This window comes from Hyperolius riggenbachi, chromosome 5 (assembly GCF_040937935.1).
Source record: "Hyperolius riggenbachi isolate aHypRig1 chromosome 5, aHypRig1.pri, whole genome shotgun sequence".
In the NCBI taxonomy this organism is placed as follows: domain Eukaryota; kingdom Metazoa; phylum Chordata; class Amphibia; order Anura; family Hyperoliidae; genus Hyperolius; species Hyperolius riggenbachi.
In genome coordinates this window covers 148,107,890-148,123,424 of record NC_090650.1, presented here as the reverse complement: position 1 = coordinate 148,123,424, position 15,535 = coordinate 148,107,890, and the positions used below count along the sequence as shown (strand labels likewise).

Below are 15,535 nucleotides of genomic sequence, written 5' to 3'. Positions count from 1 at the left end.
TGTCCACATTTTTCGTGTTGCATGTATACAAAAATTTTACTTGATTTGAAAAATGTCAGCACGGAAAGTTAAAAAAAATCATTTTTTTGACAAAATTCATGTCTTTTTTGATGAATATAATAAAAAGTAAAAATTGCAGCAGCAATCAAATAGCACCAAAAGAAAGCTGTATTAGTGACAAGAAGAGGTAAAATTCATTTAGATGGTAGGTTGTATGACCGAGCAATAAACCGTTAAACCTGCAGTGGTCTGAATGGAAAAAAAGGCTCTGGTCCTTAAAGCGGTATCGTCACCATAAAAATCTAATTTCAACAGCAACTAGTCTTGAGTGTATTAAGTGATAAAGATGCTATTCCTGCATTCAAAACTTTCAAAACTCTTTCTGCTGTTATGATTTGGAGTTATCACATACTTAAGGAACACTGGCCCTTTAGTAGTCGTGCCAAAGAATTGCATGCTGGGGGTTCTTTTTATCTATAATCTATTCCTCCTCTTCCCTTTATTTCCCTGCCAGCTTCTTATCTGAAACCTAATCCCCTGCTCACTTGTGTTTACAAGCAAGGGTGAGGTGACTCAGCGATTGGAGGAGACAAGAAAAAAAGTAAAGGGCAGAAATGAAATCACGAGTTAGCCTTAACTGTGGGCAAAAGACATGGCCTCCACCATGAACAGAATTCTCGTAATTTACTATATAACATTCACTGAAATCAAAATGTGGACAGTATGATACATGTGTTATGTAAGTAGATCAAGTATTTATCTACTTATATATGTGTTTTTTTTCCCTGGCATAGTATGGCTGATTCTACCGCTTTAAGGGGTTTTATGACTGCAGTCCTTAAGTGGTTAAATAAAGCAGCCCATACACTCAGCCGATTTTCTGGCCGACCGATCGATCCCGATCAATCGATCAATCAATTGCAAATCGGTTGGCCAATCGACCGATCGACGGCCGATTTCGATCGATTTCGATGGATTTCCATCGAACTTGCAGGGTGGAAAATTTAGGTCGATCTGATGAGATTGCTTATCAGTTTACATTGGCCTTAATGGAAATCTGATGGCAAAAAAATGCCATCAGATCGAATTTCAATAGATTTCAAACTGAAATCTATTGGAATTCTATCCTGGTAAAAAATGTTCTAAAAACGCATCAGATAGATCATCAGATGCATTTCTTATCTATCTGCTGCCAATCTGACGAGTGTATGGGCACCTTTAGTGTATTAGTTATTTAATGAGTGCAGTTTCTGTTGATTGTACAGGGCATAAATCCAAATTAGGAGAGCACCAAGGACTGAGAGCAGATAAAGGAGACCTAGTAATTTGGTAGAGCAAGGTATTATAAAAATGAGGCAATGCATGAAAAGCACAAAGAACGTTTCTTCAGAATTGGAAATGTGACACAAATGTGACATTTTCAAACCAAAGTGAAATTATCTTAACCACTTTGTCCTCCTTGACGTATAAAAACGTCAAGGAGGACAGGCGCGCTCCCGCGGCCGATCGCGCGCGTGCACGCGCACTCCCGGCCGCGGAGTCGGTAGCCACGAAATCAATGTATCGAGCTAGGGAGCCCGATCATTGATTCCTCTCCCCCGCTGAAAAAGCGACAGCTTCTCTCGGAAGCTTCGCTCTTTCTGAAGCTGTGTCCCTCTAAGCGTACATTGTACGCTTAGAGTGACATCATGTAAAAAAAATCGAGATTGCCATCTTGTGGCCAAAAAGTAAAACTACAAGTAAATACCCAAAAACATTACAATACACCAATATTTCCCCAAATAAAACACTTTTATATCCCACCCTCCCAAAAATGCCCACATAAAATGTTTAATAAAAAAAACAAAAAAACATTACTATAAAAAAAAACCAACATAAATATTTACCTAAGGGTCTAAACTTTTTAAATATCTATGTAAAGATGAAATATTTCTCTCTATTTTTTTTTATAAGCTTGTAAATAGTGATGTATGCAAAACGGAAAAAATGCTCTTTTATTTCCAAATAAAATATTGTCGCGATACATTGTGATAGGGACATAATTTAAATGGTGAAATACCCATGACAAATGGGCAATAACAATACGTGGGTTTTAATTATGGAGGCATGTATTATTTTAAAACTATAATGGCCGAAAACTGACAAATAATGAATTTTTTCATTTTTTTTCTTATTCTTCCTGTTAAAATGCATTTACAGTAAAGTGGCTCTTAGCAAAATGTACCCCCCAAAGAAAGCCTAATTGGTGGCGGAAAAAACAAGATATAGATCAGTTCATTGTGATAAGTAGTGATAAAGATATAGGCTAATGAATGGGAGGTGAACATTGCTCGGATGCATAAGCTGAAAACGACTGAGATGTTAAGTGGTTAAAGGATACCTTAGCCCAGACAAAATGCCCACCACTCCCCCAGTTCTCCTCTGTCCCCCTCCGTTACTCTGTACTGACCCTCCAAAGCTACTTCCTGGTCCGGAAGGTCGGTGAAGACTGCACAGGCGCTGCCCAGCGACACGTGTCCCTGATAGCGCGCCTGCGGCCAGGAGTGTCTGTTCATTCACACTATGTAGTTGTGGCGTAGTGCACATGCACAGAGCACTCCCTGCCACGGACGGGTGTCCCCGGTCAGCGCAGTCTTTACTGACCCTCTCGACCAGGAAGTAGCTTTGGAGGGTCAGTACACAGTATTGGAAGAGAATTGGGGGGTGGTGGTGGTGGGGGGGGGGGGGTGTTGAGCGTGAGGAGAGCCCACTACACATGCCTGCTCCCCTCCCTCACGTTTTAAATTTTTTGTCTAGGGTAAGGTATCCTTTTAAGGCATGGGACCCACTAGCAGCGCTTTTTTTAAGCACTTGTGATTTGTAAAGCTCTTGCTGATGTTATCCTATCACACACACAGCATTAGCAAGAGCTTTTCATCGTGCTTATAAAAGGCCTAAAGGACACCTGAGGTGAGAGGGAAATGGAACTGCCATATTTATTTCCTTTTTAGCAATACCAGTTGCCTGGCTATCCTGCTTGTCCTTTGCCGCTAACGTTTTTAGCCATAGACTCTGAACAAGCATGTTCAAGATCAGCTGTTTCTGACATTTTTTGACAAGATTAGCTGTATGCTTATTTCTGGTTTGAGTCGGACACTACTGCAGCCAAATCAGGACTGCCAGACAACTAGTATTGTTTAAAAAGAAATAAATATGACATCTTCTATATACTCCTTGCTTCAGGTTTCCCTTAAACTGAACAACTTTCACTGGGTGAAGAAAAAAAAAAACCTGTATTTCAGTTCTGCATTTTATATGTGATAATCTATGAAGCTTTAAAAGCTGTAGATTGCAATTTTCCTGTGCATATGGAGTTTACAATCTTCCTGTACATGGTAGGTTATGATAACTTTGAAAACAATTCAGTCGGCTGTACATGATCCTGTTTGGTGTTGCAGTTATTGAGCACTAAAAAAAAATCACTGTGAGTAGTGTTTCGGGCAGTGAGTTGACCTGCAGAACCCTTAATTGTTTGGTTGCTTAATTTTAGCATGTGATTTTGCTCATGGTTCATATTGACTTGGCAGTAATTAGTTTTACTTGCACAAGTAGTTGTCGGAATATCTTCCCTTGTAAACAAAGTTGTTTCGATCTACTGTGTCAGGTCACAAGGAGGCGCTGATTTAATAATGTTGGAGAGCAGTGTAGGATGGCCAGAGCCAGATCATCAACAAGGTAACCTAGGCAGTTGCCTAAGGCCTGGAGAGAGACCAGGGGCCTGGTTGATGCAGGCACCCACTGAATATTACAGAAAAAGCCAGGTGTCCCTCAGACGTGGGCAAAAGCTGCTATCTTGCCCTAGGGCCTCTACCTTACCCTTAATCCATCTCTGAGGATGGTACATGGCTTAAAAAAATCCATCAAACCCAGGGCCGGATTTCTGCAAAGGCCGCAAAGGCCACGGCCTAGGGCGGGAAAAATTCAGAAGGATAAAAGGGCGGCAGGACCTGAGAGAGATAAGATGCTGCATGTCAAAATAAATCATTTCTCCTGCTCTGAAGCCGCCCTGCTTTGCTGCACACACAGTCAGAATTCCAGAGCTCCGTGTATTTTACTTACTTCGTCGTGTGCGATGAGACAGTGCTATCTCCTGAACATACAAGCTTCAGTTTAATGCCAGGGGTGTAGAGAAACATGGATCACAATGTAGGCACAATTTCTGATCCAGTAAGGTAAACCTTTTAACAGAATTATTTCCACTTTACAACTCAAGCTGGGCTAAACAATGTATTGCTGGTCAGACTCTGTTAATGACTTGAGCCATTCCTTCTCCTCTCTCCCCCTGGATTGTAAATCTTAAACAGAAAGATAAGGTTTTTTTTTTCTTAGAGAGATTTATGACAGCCCATTCTAAGCTAAATCTTAACCCCTTGCAGGCTCATTTTAAAGGCAGCAGTAGTCTAGTATGAGATAGACAACTTCTCTATAATTATAATTGCAAATGTACTGTTGTATACTTTTGTATTGTTACATTCTGTTTTGTATACCAAAAGTAATAACATAGGGCCTGTTCAGACTATGTGCGTTCCTAGCCGTTTTTCCAGAACGTGTACAGGCAGACTTTCCGCATAGAAACGGCTACTAATGTTTTCGAATGGCCTCGTTCACATGTATGCGTATGAGATGCATACGTTTCTCATCTGCATTGCTGCACGCAGTTCTGTGCGTCACGCATAGAAACGGACGCAATGAAAGTCTATGGACGCGTATCAAAAACGCATACTATTGCGTTTTTAGCGTAAATTTCCCTCTGCGGTTCCCATAATTCTTTTTTTTCCCCCGGGTCACGTGTGTGTGCAAAACGCAATAGAAAACGCATTTGAACGCAAGAAAAACGCATGCATTTTTCAACTTGCGTTTCTTTTAATGTATACGCGTTCTACAAATGCAGACAGTCTGAACAGGCCTATACACTAAAAATAAAAAAATATATATATTTGTACCGTGTTGGTAAACAGTAAAAAAAACACCTGTGAAAGAATCAGTACAATAAATACTATAAAATAAATGCAACAGATCTGTGATTACAGAAGAGCAGAGAGGGAGATGAACGCCGCTCTGCTACTTCATGCCTGGTACACACCATGCAATTTGCCATCAGATAGATGGGTTCGAATTGATTATTTCTGACAGGTCTAATCTGATTTCTGATCATTTTTCTAATCGACTTTGTATAAGTGATCGAAAAATCGATTCAACCCATCTATCTGGTGCATACCAGGCATTAGGGACACACTGCTCTGACAGGAAAAACAATGATTCATCATTTTTCAGAGAGAAAACATTCATAGGTATACACGAGTCACTAAAACAGGCATTTCCTCCTGCAAACAAGTGATCGTTAAGGCTCATACACACATCAGACTATAGTCTTTGGAAAATGAAAGATCACAGACCAATCTTACCACCCTTCATGTAGTATGAGAGCCATACATACACAGTCTTCTCTATGGAGCTGAACTCCCCATCAGAAAAAAATCTTGGCAAGATGCTGCACACACAGATGCTGTACAGACACAAAAGATCAGTATCTGCGAAAGATCTGTTCTGCCAATGATCCGTTCCTGCAAATTGCATTCATAGTCTATGAGATCTGCAGATCATCATACACACCTTGTTTAACTGACATTCATCTGCAGATCTGAAGATCCATCCTGGTGGATCTGATCTGCAGATGAATGTTTTTTAAACAAGGTGGTTGGTGGTACCGGGCCTAGGGCACTGGGAAGTCCAAATCCGGCCCTGATCAAACCCATACTGAATTTTCTATAAAAAAAAAAGTATTTTAGGTGGAAAATATTAGTATCCCTCAGCAATCAGACTATAGATATGTGAAATAGCAGCAACAGTGGCATAGCAATACCCCTCAGGTCTAGCACAGCTATCAGGGTCCTCTACGGCATCATTCCAGCCCAAGAGCCTGGGGGGGGGGGTCAGCTCCTTCCCCCTTCCCCCGTGCAGAGATGCTGGGTGGCTGTCGACAGGAAGAGGAGACCCGACTCGACAAGAGCTGGTAAATATATTTACTGTGTATATGTACTATGTTTAAGGACCAGTGTGAGCCAGAAACATGTCAGTAACTTGGCTGTGCGTTTTACACTTGATTCAATAAAGGTGATTTTATACTTTTGAAACAGCATTGTGCGGAACCTTCTCTTTTTTCCGGGGTAAGGTTGGAGGAGGAGAGGGATGCCATAGCCCCAGGGCCCCCACGGTTGCACGGCTCACGGTGCTGCTGTTACGTGCCTGAGCAGAATTGCAATGACAGTGAACTGTGTACAGTACATGGTGCAATTTTTTTAAATGGCAAAATGTTAAGGAAAAAAATGGCAAATTGCCCTGCATTTATCACAAAAAGATTTCACAGGAATGTATGCCTACTACTACAATAGGAAAACCACTAAGGCACGGTTCACATTGGCAGCGAAAACCGTCTTTTTAGAGCACCGTATCAGAACAGATCATAGCAAATGCCAACGGATCCAATGTTAACCTATGCTCCCTTAGAACAGATCCATTCAGCACATTCTGCCGAACAGACCGCAAGTTTGGGGATGCTGCGATCATTTCGGAATGACGGATATGTCATTTCTTGCTAACAGAACGGATCAAAAAATTGATGCCAAATAAAAACTGATCCATTTCATGAATCAGTTTTTAAACGGATCCGCGGATCAGTTTTTGGTTGGTCCAGTATGAACCGGGACTAATTCATACATTTTTCAGGAACACCATTATGTTGTGAAGTTACCCAGACAAGAGTTGCAAGCCGTTGCCACATGAATACAATTATAAATAAATACACTCTAGCTTTGCTGTTTCATTTATGTTCCCCAACCTTACTAAATCGGCCCCATAGTGACCTATTTGCTGCTGTTTTATTTTTTTCCTCTATATAGGTGGACCTCTAAATAAGGAGCGCTCAGGATTCCCTTCATTCAGTGGCATTGCGAGGCTGACCTGGCTAGTTGACCTTTTTGGAGAATTAACTGTTACCTCAGCTGTCCTGGAAGAAAATCCAGGCAAAAATTATTCAAAACTGACTGCACATTTTGCTACCATTAGTAAAAGGTTAGTATTAATGAATTATTGAATAGCCTGAAGTAGTTCTAACCTCATTTTTACATGAGCCTAAAAACTCAGACATTATGACTATTGATTAATTGGCCTTATTTAATAGAATATAACATGTACAGTCTTTCAACAAAGTGTCTGGCCACTGATATTTCCTTTTGTATGCAATGCATCAGTAATAAGATATTCACATGCACAGTCAATATGTAACTGCGTATTTTGTCAAAAAAACGTTTTATTCCATCGCTTTATGTCCTCCCTGATTGTACCAATTGGAGGTAGAAGACTTGTTCTATTGTACTATTTTGTTATATAAACATGAATACAAAGATGTAAATAATAAAAAAAAATCCTGTGTGGAACCCCCATGAGTTAACCCATATATTTACATTGTATTGCTCTCAGAACTTGTCTTTTTTACACTTCATTGGCCTCGATTCATAAAGCATTACCTCATGCGGTAATGCTGAAAACAGCAGACTTTACCGACCACTTAGCAAAATGTCAATTCATAAAGGCTGTTACCACATGAAAAGCTGACATTACCGACCAGGGAGATAAATTACCGACTTGGCTGCAGTTACCGACAACACATGTCAGTAAATTGTCAGCAAATGTCAATTCATAAAGCCTTCAACAAGCGGTAAGCCTGGCGGTAGTTACCGACACCTCTAGTGAGGCGATAACAAGTTACCGACAGCTCTGACAGCTCTGATGAATGCAAAAGTGCAGAGATCCGAAGTCTGTTTGAGTCATCAGTGGAGAGAGCCAGAGAGACCTCTGTGTGAATCATTTGAGCAGGAAGGGAAAGACTGTGTGACTCATCTGTCTGAGTCATCAGTGGGAGAGCCAGAGAGAGCCGTCTGTGTGATTCATTTCTGCAGGGCAAAGAGAGAATCGAGACTCTGCTCTACTCTACTGCTCAATGGGCTGCGGTAATTTACCGACCTCCAAAGGCAGCTGGGGAAATCTTTATGAATTGGCACACAGACTGGGAAAATACCGAGTGCGGTATTTTCCTGACAAGATTTTTTTATCGCACTGCTGTTTATGAATCGAGGCCATAGACTATGGCGTCAATTCACCAGAGGTTACCGAACTATTTATCACATGTTCAGTAATTTACCTCATGTGATAACTCAAAATAGCAATTCTCCAGAAGTATAGGCTGAAATACAGACAGGTCTATGTGATAAATGTGCGCTAAATAGGCGTAGTTCTTTGTTTTTTTTCTCAATCACAATTCGAGAGGGAAAAAAGGGGGTGTGACCATTCATTATTTTAGATCTAAATGTACCTGGCGTTATGTGGTTTTTCACACAGCTGCTGCAGCTCAATCTGCAGCTAGTTTACTAGCAGCACACAGTAACAGCGTAAACTGTACATATGTGAGGCAGCAGTGGATGGGTGAAACCGAGGAGGGATTTGGATACAATTTTTCATCGGGAGGAAGCGCAGAAAGGATCACAACGTTGGGAGGAATTTGAAATGGAAGGAGGGGGTCAAAGAGGGAGGGAAACCCTCTGCGGTCACGTGCTGGTAATAACCTCCTCCTCCTACCCACAATCCTTTACTTCCAGCTTCCAGAGAGGCAAAGTATTGCATGCAAATCATTAACACCGCATAACTACCAACCTTTTTCCACTCAGTTTCCGCATCCATATCATTCCATTCCCACCTGCTACTGATGCTACTGAACACTCTTCTAACTATCCTCACACAGTGGTGAATTGCAAAAAAGGTTTTAAAATACAGCATTCGTTAAAATAACTGACCTTTTATCATTTACTAACACTTCTTTGGTGAATTGACGCCAATGTGGCAGTTTTACCAACCCAGGTGCACAGAAAGCTGTTAAGATGGATCACTGACACTGAGCAACCAAACAGTATACTCCTTTCATTTCAACAATGTTATCGGTTTCTCTGGTCCACTTCTCTACTTTTACTTCAGTGATATCAAAGTAGAACATGGTTTAATAGGGAGGCTAGTTGCTGTGTGGTATGGAGGGAGTACAAATATATTTGTTAGGGTATTACAGAGGCTGCAGTTGGAATTATAAAGTGTTAATCTACACTTCAAATATGGTATTCTTACATACGTCAGCTGTGACTACTGACAACCACTGATTTTTATAGAGCTCCACAGGCGACCTGAGCTGAAGTCTCACTTTACCTTATGACAGGTACAGCCCTGAACATCTTAACCTTTTCATAGTTACTAATATTTTAGTGGGAATTTTAAAATGATCATTTCATTAATCTTCATTTTTTTTCTTTTTAAGCGAGTTTAATGAAATACAAATGTGCTTTTACATTCCCAGGCAACTGACTTGGATTGAAGAAAGAGCCCCTGGCATGAAACGAGAGAAAAAGGTCAATTTTACATTTACAACTGGAGTCCTAGACCATTTGCCTTCCTCCTCCAGAGGATCTGTGGGCTTGTTCATGCAGGATCAGAACCTCTTTGCACAGAAGCTTTTAGGCCAAGTTTCTAAAGAGGAACTTGCAGCTGAGAAGAAACGCATCCTGCACTGCATTGACTTAGCAGAGAAGATAAAGCAGTACTGTGAGAACTGACACTCTACCTACATTATGCTTACTCCTGGTTCTGATTACTGCTGAATGAGATTGTGCACCAAGGCTGATTGGACTGATGATTTTAAAAGCTTGCCATACACATATAGATTTCCACCCAATGTTCCAAAACAATTGATTCCTTTCTGGAAGAAATTGATTTTAGTAGGAATTGATTCCTACCACACACTGTTCATTGGTTCTCAATAGATTCCAGCAGGTACTGTATGATGCAGTGCAACACTATGGGCTCCACCCCGATTGACCTAGATTTTCCCTCCAGTCCAGTTAAGTCTGAAGTGAAATTATTTTTTTAAAACAAATTAAATTTCTATAAGGGCTCTTTTCCTCTAGCAATCGCTAGCGTTTGCGCTAAACGCTAGCGATTGCGATTCAGCAAAGTTCCAAATTTTCCCAGCGATTGTGATTTTGCTATGCAATGCACTGCATAGCAAAAATCACTCCGGGGCGCGATCGCGCTTAAGTAAAAAACAAATCGTGATAGTGGAAATTACCTACCGCGATTCCTATGTTATTAGGCAAACCGTAGCGATTTAAAAATCACTAGCGATTTTGCGATTCAGCATCGCAGTCGCCGCCAGCGGAAAAGGGTTCTATAGCACTTACTGTTTTCGCCGATCCGAGCCCTTTAGTTTTTATTTTATTACATTTTTAAAAATACAGGACTTCCTGGATAAAATGGCTGCGACCCCTCTTCCTGTTTCTGGGTTGCGACTCCTGCCTGGCTAATTTATAATAATCAGAATTATACTAAAATATCTAGCATAATGAATTCACAAGTAAGAATCATTATGGTAATAATTTAGGTAATATTATACATTTTTCAGGCCTTTTCACTCCCATGTGTACTTCATACTTTTTTAGTGTACACAGGAGAGTTCAGGGCAGCGGGATGCAGCTTCTTCCTCTCTGCAGCAGCTGTATGACTCACTAGCTCTGTGTGAGGAGTCACAGGCACAGGGGGAGGAATAATGATGACAGAGTGAGCAGAGGGGCTGGGAGAGGCAGAGATCGGCGCACCAAGAGGAAGAGCTACTGCACACAGCTCTGCTTCCTCCTGCCCCTTCATGGCAGCAAAATATACGACCTAGAAAGTCGTAGGCTTTTGCCTGTGAATACCAGGGGCGTAAACAGCTTTTTTTCCTGCAGGAATGAGGCGATTCTGCTTGGCTCAAGAAGATAAAGCTGAGTCAAGTAAAAAAAACGGGTAAAAAAAAAAAAGACTTCAGTGTCTCTTTAACATTTTTTTTTATTCATTTTTGGTCCAAGTCGATGGACTGGAAATTGATTTCCATCTGATTTAAACTCAGTGTTCGCATCTGCAGGGAATCAAATTGGAAAATCAATATGTGTATGGACAACTTTCCAGACATGGAACCACTGAGTGTGGTGCAGGCCCACTAAACATAGTTATCGCTTCCGACAGTTTAATGTAGAAATACAAATTGATATAGGAAACTTTGAGACGTGTGCCTAAGCAACCGGTCGCCCTCCATTTTACAAGAGAAATAACACTTTCCTTATAAAATTGCCTGCATTAATCTAGTAACTGGTAGTTAACTTTCAAAGACCATTATCGTGATTGTAAAACTTAAAATATATTTTAACACCTGCATATGAGATACACTTCCTGCGGAGCAAAATGCACCATAAATGACTTATGTTGTTGTCACTTACTATAGGAATTAATAAGAGGTTTAGAGATGTTAGATTAATAACAGGTTTTAGATTAGTTAATCTCTCAACCCTTTCCAATCCACTGTTGGATGTTGGCCAATATCAAGAGCGTGCTGTGTGGGACCAAGTCCGACACTTGGATCCTGCTATGGCAGCACGTGCTTTGTCACGTTTTACATGGGCGTGCATGCATTACGGCGCTACGGGCAATTTCTCATACTAATTAGAGAAGGTTGATGACTCCACCGACCCCCCTCTGCCGCTGAGCACTGAGCGACCATCCAGGGTCCCTCCCCCGGCCAGGTAAATAAAAGATAAAGGAAGAGCTAGAAGGGACATGGCTGACCTATAAATTGAAGAGGTAAATGGATTATTCTCAGCATTTCCTATGCTGAGTTCACACTATGTGAAAAAATGTGTGCTGCATTGATGCATGTGAACTCATTGCCCATACATTTTTTATTTTTTTTTATTTATTTTTTTTAGCAATTCTGAAAGATTTTTTTAGTATTCTGAACATGCAGTAAAACATGCGGTAAATGCATAAAGTGAGGTAAAAAGTGCAGTATTTCAGTGGTAAGCATGCAGTAAATAAATAATAGTTTTCTTTAACTATTAAAGCCTACCTGGACGAGTATTCTCGTCCAGATAGTTGCCGCTAAAACCAAACAGGACGAGTATTCTCATCCAGTTCGCAAGCGGCGGTGCACGTGTGATCGCCACTATGAACCAATCGCAGTGCCTGTAATGAATGGACATTCTCAAGTCAGAACATAGATGAAAGTGGCGAAAAGCACACTTTTTTTTTTTTTTTGTAAAAACATATGATTGAATCACTTCCAAATCCCCAGTTACCAAGTTAATAGATTGAGGTAAAAACAAATCCATGATATAGTTGCCTTACAGTTGTTTTTTTTTTTTTTTAAGTATGTATGTCATGAGGGTATATTGTTATTTTATTACATAAGGGCTCACAATTGATGGGACACAAAAAACAGAAAAAATACACCGTTATTTCCACATAATATATTAATGCCATACATTGTACCAGGAACATAATTTAAATGTTGTGATAGCAGGGACTAATGGGCAAATAAAATGGGATGGTTTTATTTATAGCAGCATTGCTTATATTAAAACTATAGCATTGCTTATATTAAAACTATAGGGGACGGAATTGGAGAAATAGTGTATTTTTTCTTCTTTTTTTGTGTATTTGCCTTTAAAATGCATAGAAAATAAAGTAATTATTGAAAACAAGTATTGCTCACAAAAAGCTTTATTTGTGGCCAAGATTAAAAAAAAAACAAGATATAGATCATTTACGTGTGATAAAATTATTGGGGAATGAATGGGTGGAGCATTTGCAGGAGAGAATAGCTTCCGTCCTGAAGGTGAAAACACCTGCAGGCTGAAATGGTTAATTGTCTTCCATAATTTAAGATTGTTTTTGGAAGATGTTTTTTTTTTGTTTTGTTTTGTTTTGTTTTTTTAAGGGAGGGAAGGTGTATTTTATTATGTAGCAACCTATGAAAAATATATTTATAGGCATCCCCTATTAAAAAAATATTTGGAGTTTTATTTCTACTATTTTTTTTCTATTACACAGCCTGAATAGGAACTACACTAAAAATGGCAATATGCATACAAATTGACTTTACCGCCAGGTACAGACAAGTCTTAAAGGGACTCCAAGCAGTAACTAAAATCAAAATCTGAACTTACCTGGGGCTTTCTCCAGCCCACCATAGGTCGGGAGGTGCCTCGGCATCCTTCTGGCTCTGCTCCCAGGCCCTGCTCAGAAATGGCTGCCGGCGACACTGGGCCCGAGTGTCGGGCTCCTTCTTCCTGAAAGATGACGATTTTAGTTACTGATCGGAGTCCCTTTAAACGGAGCTGTAAATTATTTGCTAACATGCCCCCTATTTTACATGCGAATGGCAGTTTTCGGTAAGATTAATGCAAATTACCACATTTACTGCATGTGGTAATTCATGACTAAAATCTACCAGAATTGCTAAATGTCATTACCACATGTGGTAAATTACCGTACATGCGGTAATTTGCTCGAAAACCCTACCAGAATTGAGGCCATAGTGTGAACTTAGCCTTATTCTTTTTGAAAACACTCCCTTACTGCCTAGGGTGAGATTACCTGCTTTAAGTGACAACTATGTAGGAAAAAGTAATATACAGTGCATTTTACTCCTTAACAAAAGTATCTCTCATATGCATATGTACACAGATATTTTACAGTTTTTCATGGTATTGGTCTTTTAACCATTAGGCTTCTTTCACATTACATAACGCTTGCAAGAGCTGATTTCCTGCAAGCGTTTCAATCTGTGGTGTGGACGTCGGGATGTTGCGGTGCGACGCTGATTAGTGTCAGCAGTTATAATTCACCCGATGGGAAACCGCCAGCTCCGGACGATTAAAAGCTCCCGTGTGCGTCGAACTGCAATGCACCAAAACGCAGTGCCAGATGTGAAAGGTAAAATGAAAGTCAAATGGACTTTCATTTTACCTTGGTTAACACAAAGTATTGACTTTGCATCAAAACACAGGAAATGAGCTCTGATGTGAAAGAGCCCTTACTGCCGCACAGACGTGAGCCTTACGTCTGCGGTAGGTGCTGCTGCAGCAACAGACACGTGAGGCTCACGTCTGTGCAGTCTGTGGGGCTGTGCATGCGATTGTGCAGGCAGAAGCCTGCGATTGTGATGGTCTTGGCATCAGGGGGTTGGTGGCAGGGGAGAGAAGTCCTCTGAGCCAATCTGTGCATGTCCGCCGAGAATTATCACTGTTTTTGTTCAAAAACGGGGATCATTCTCAATTGGTATTGGCGCGCTGCCTCCACATGCTAGATTCCGCCGCTTTGTTTCCATTCATTCATCTCCCCTCTAGGCAACCGTGATCTCAGGCATCAATGAGATTCCGGTGTCACTTCCGAATAACATAGCTACACATTCTATGTGGTTTGGTGAGCAAATGTATTGATAAGTCTCTGTTATAGGCAGTGCGCCAATATTATATTATCAGTTCACAGTATGTAGCTACACATTACTTCCTATTAAGCGTACTTATTGTACGCTTATAGAAAATAATGCATGAGGACATCTTGAGGCCAAATGGTAAAATTACACCTACATACATTAGGGACTAACAATTTTTTAATATGTATGTCAAGAGAGTATGTTATTAAATTATGGGAATGTGATTACTGATGCATGTAAACTGAAAAAATTCACCTTTATTTCCAAATAAAATATTGTAACCATACATTGTACTAGGGATATCATTTAAATGTTGCAATAACGGGACAAATACAATTGTGTGGCTTTTATCCACAGTACAACATTTTGTTTTAAAACTATAATGGGTGAAACTTAGAAATAATAATTTTTTTTTCTTATTCCCATTACAGAATCAAATACTGTAATTCTTAGCATAATGTACCTCCCAAAGAAAGCCTAATTGGTGACGGAAAAAACAAGGAATAGATCATTTTGTAGTGATAGTTATTGGGGAATGAATGGGAGAAGCACTGAAATGTGAAAAATCCCCTTGTCCAGAAGGTGAAAACAGCGGGCTGAAATGGTTAACATACACTATTCTACGTGTATGTAACAATAATGAATCGCTCTGAAATATTATTTACCAGTTATACTTTCTGAAGACTGAGATTTTTCTTCAGAAAAATGTGATTACCCTGTACACATTGTAAAAAATCCTCTCGCGGACGCAGCCTCTGAAACTGCGTACCACCAGGGAGGTTAATAAAATATATATTTATTTTTTTTTGAAAAAACATTTTATTGATTTTCAATAAAACACAACACATACAACAAATAAACTTCAATAACCCCGTACAGAGTCTCCCCCCCCCCCCCCCCCCCGCACCCACCCCACCCCTCTCCACCACACATAGATATATTAATATTGAAGGTAGCATCTCCCAGCATAGTTGTCTTCACATTAGGATTATATATCAATTTTGAATTTTTTTAGGCACCCCTTCCACACCTTGTAGAATTTCTTAATGGAACACCGATTCTCGTATACATTCTTGTATTGGTATGTCTAGATTTATGGAGGAGTTAAATTCAGAGATAGATGGCGGTTCTGGTTTTTTCCAGGCTAGGGCT

At 40.2% G+C, this 15,535-nt stretch overlaps 1 protein-coding gene across 5 annotated transcripts in view; it reads left to right on the top strand.

Annotated features, from left to right (window-relative positions):
- The window catches only part of BLVRA (biliverdin reductase A), a 73,581-nt gene extending 58,922 nt beyond the window's left edge, over positions 1–14,659 (top strand). For all 5 annotated transcript variants that reach the window (XM_068236354.1, XM_068236356.1, XM_068236353.1 and 2 more), the window contains exons 6-7: positions 6,939–7,110; positions 9,437–14,659. In XM_068236354.1, the coding sequence (XP_068092455.1) occupies positions 6,939–7,110; positions 9,437–9,692 (428 nt within the window). In that variant the 3' untranslated portion in view covers positions 9,693–14,659. The remainder of the gene's footprint in view (positions 1–6,938; positions 7,111–9,436) is intronic.
- The last annotated feature ends 876 nt before the right edge of the window (positions 14,660–15,535 follow it).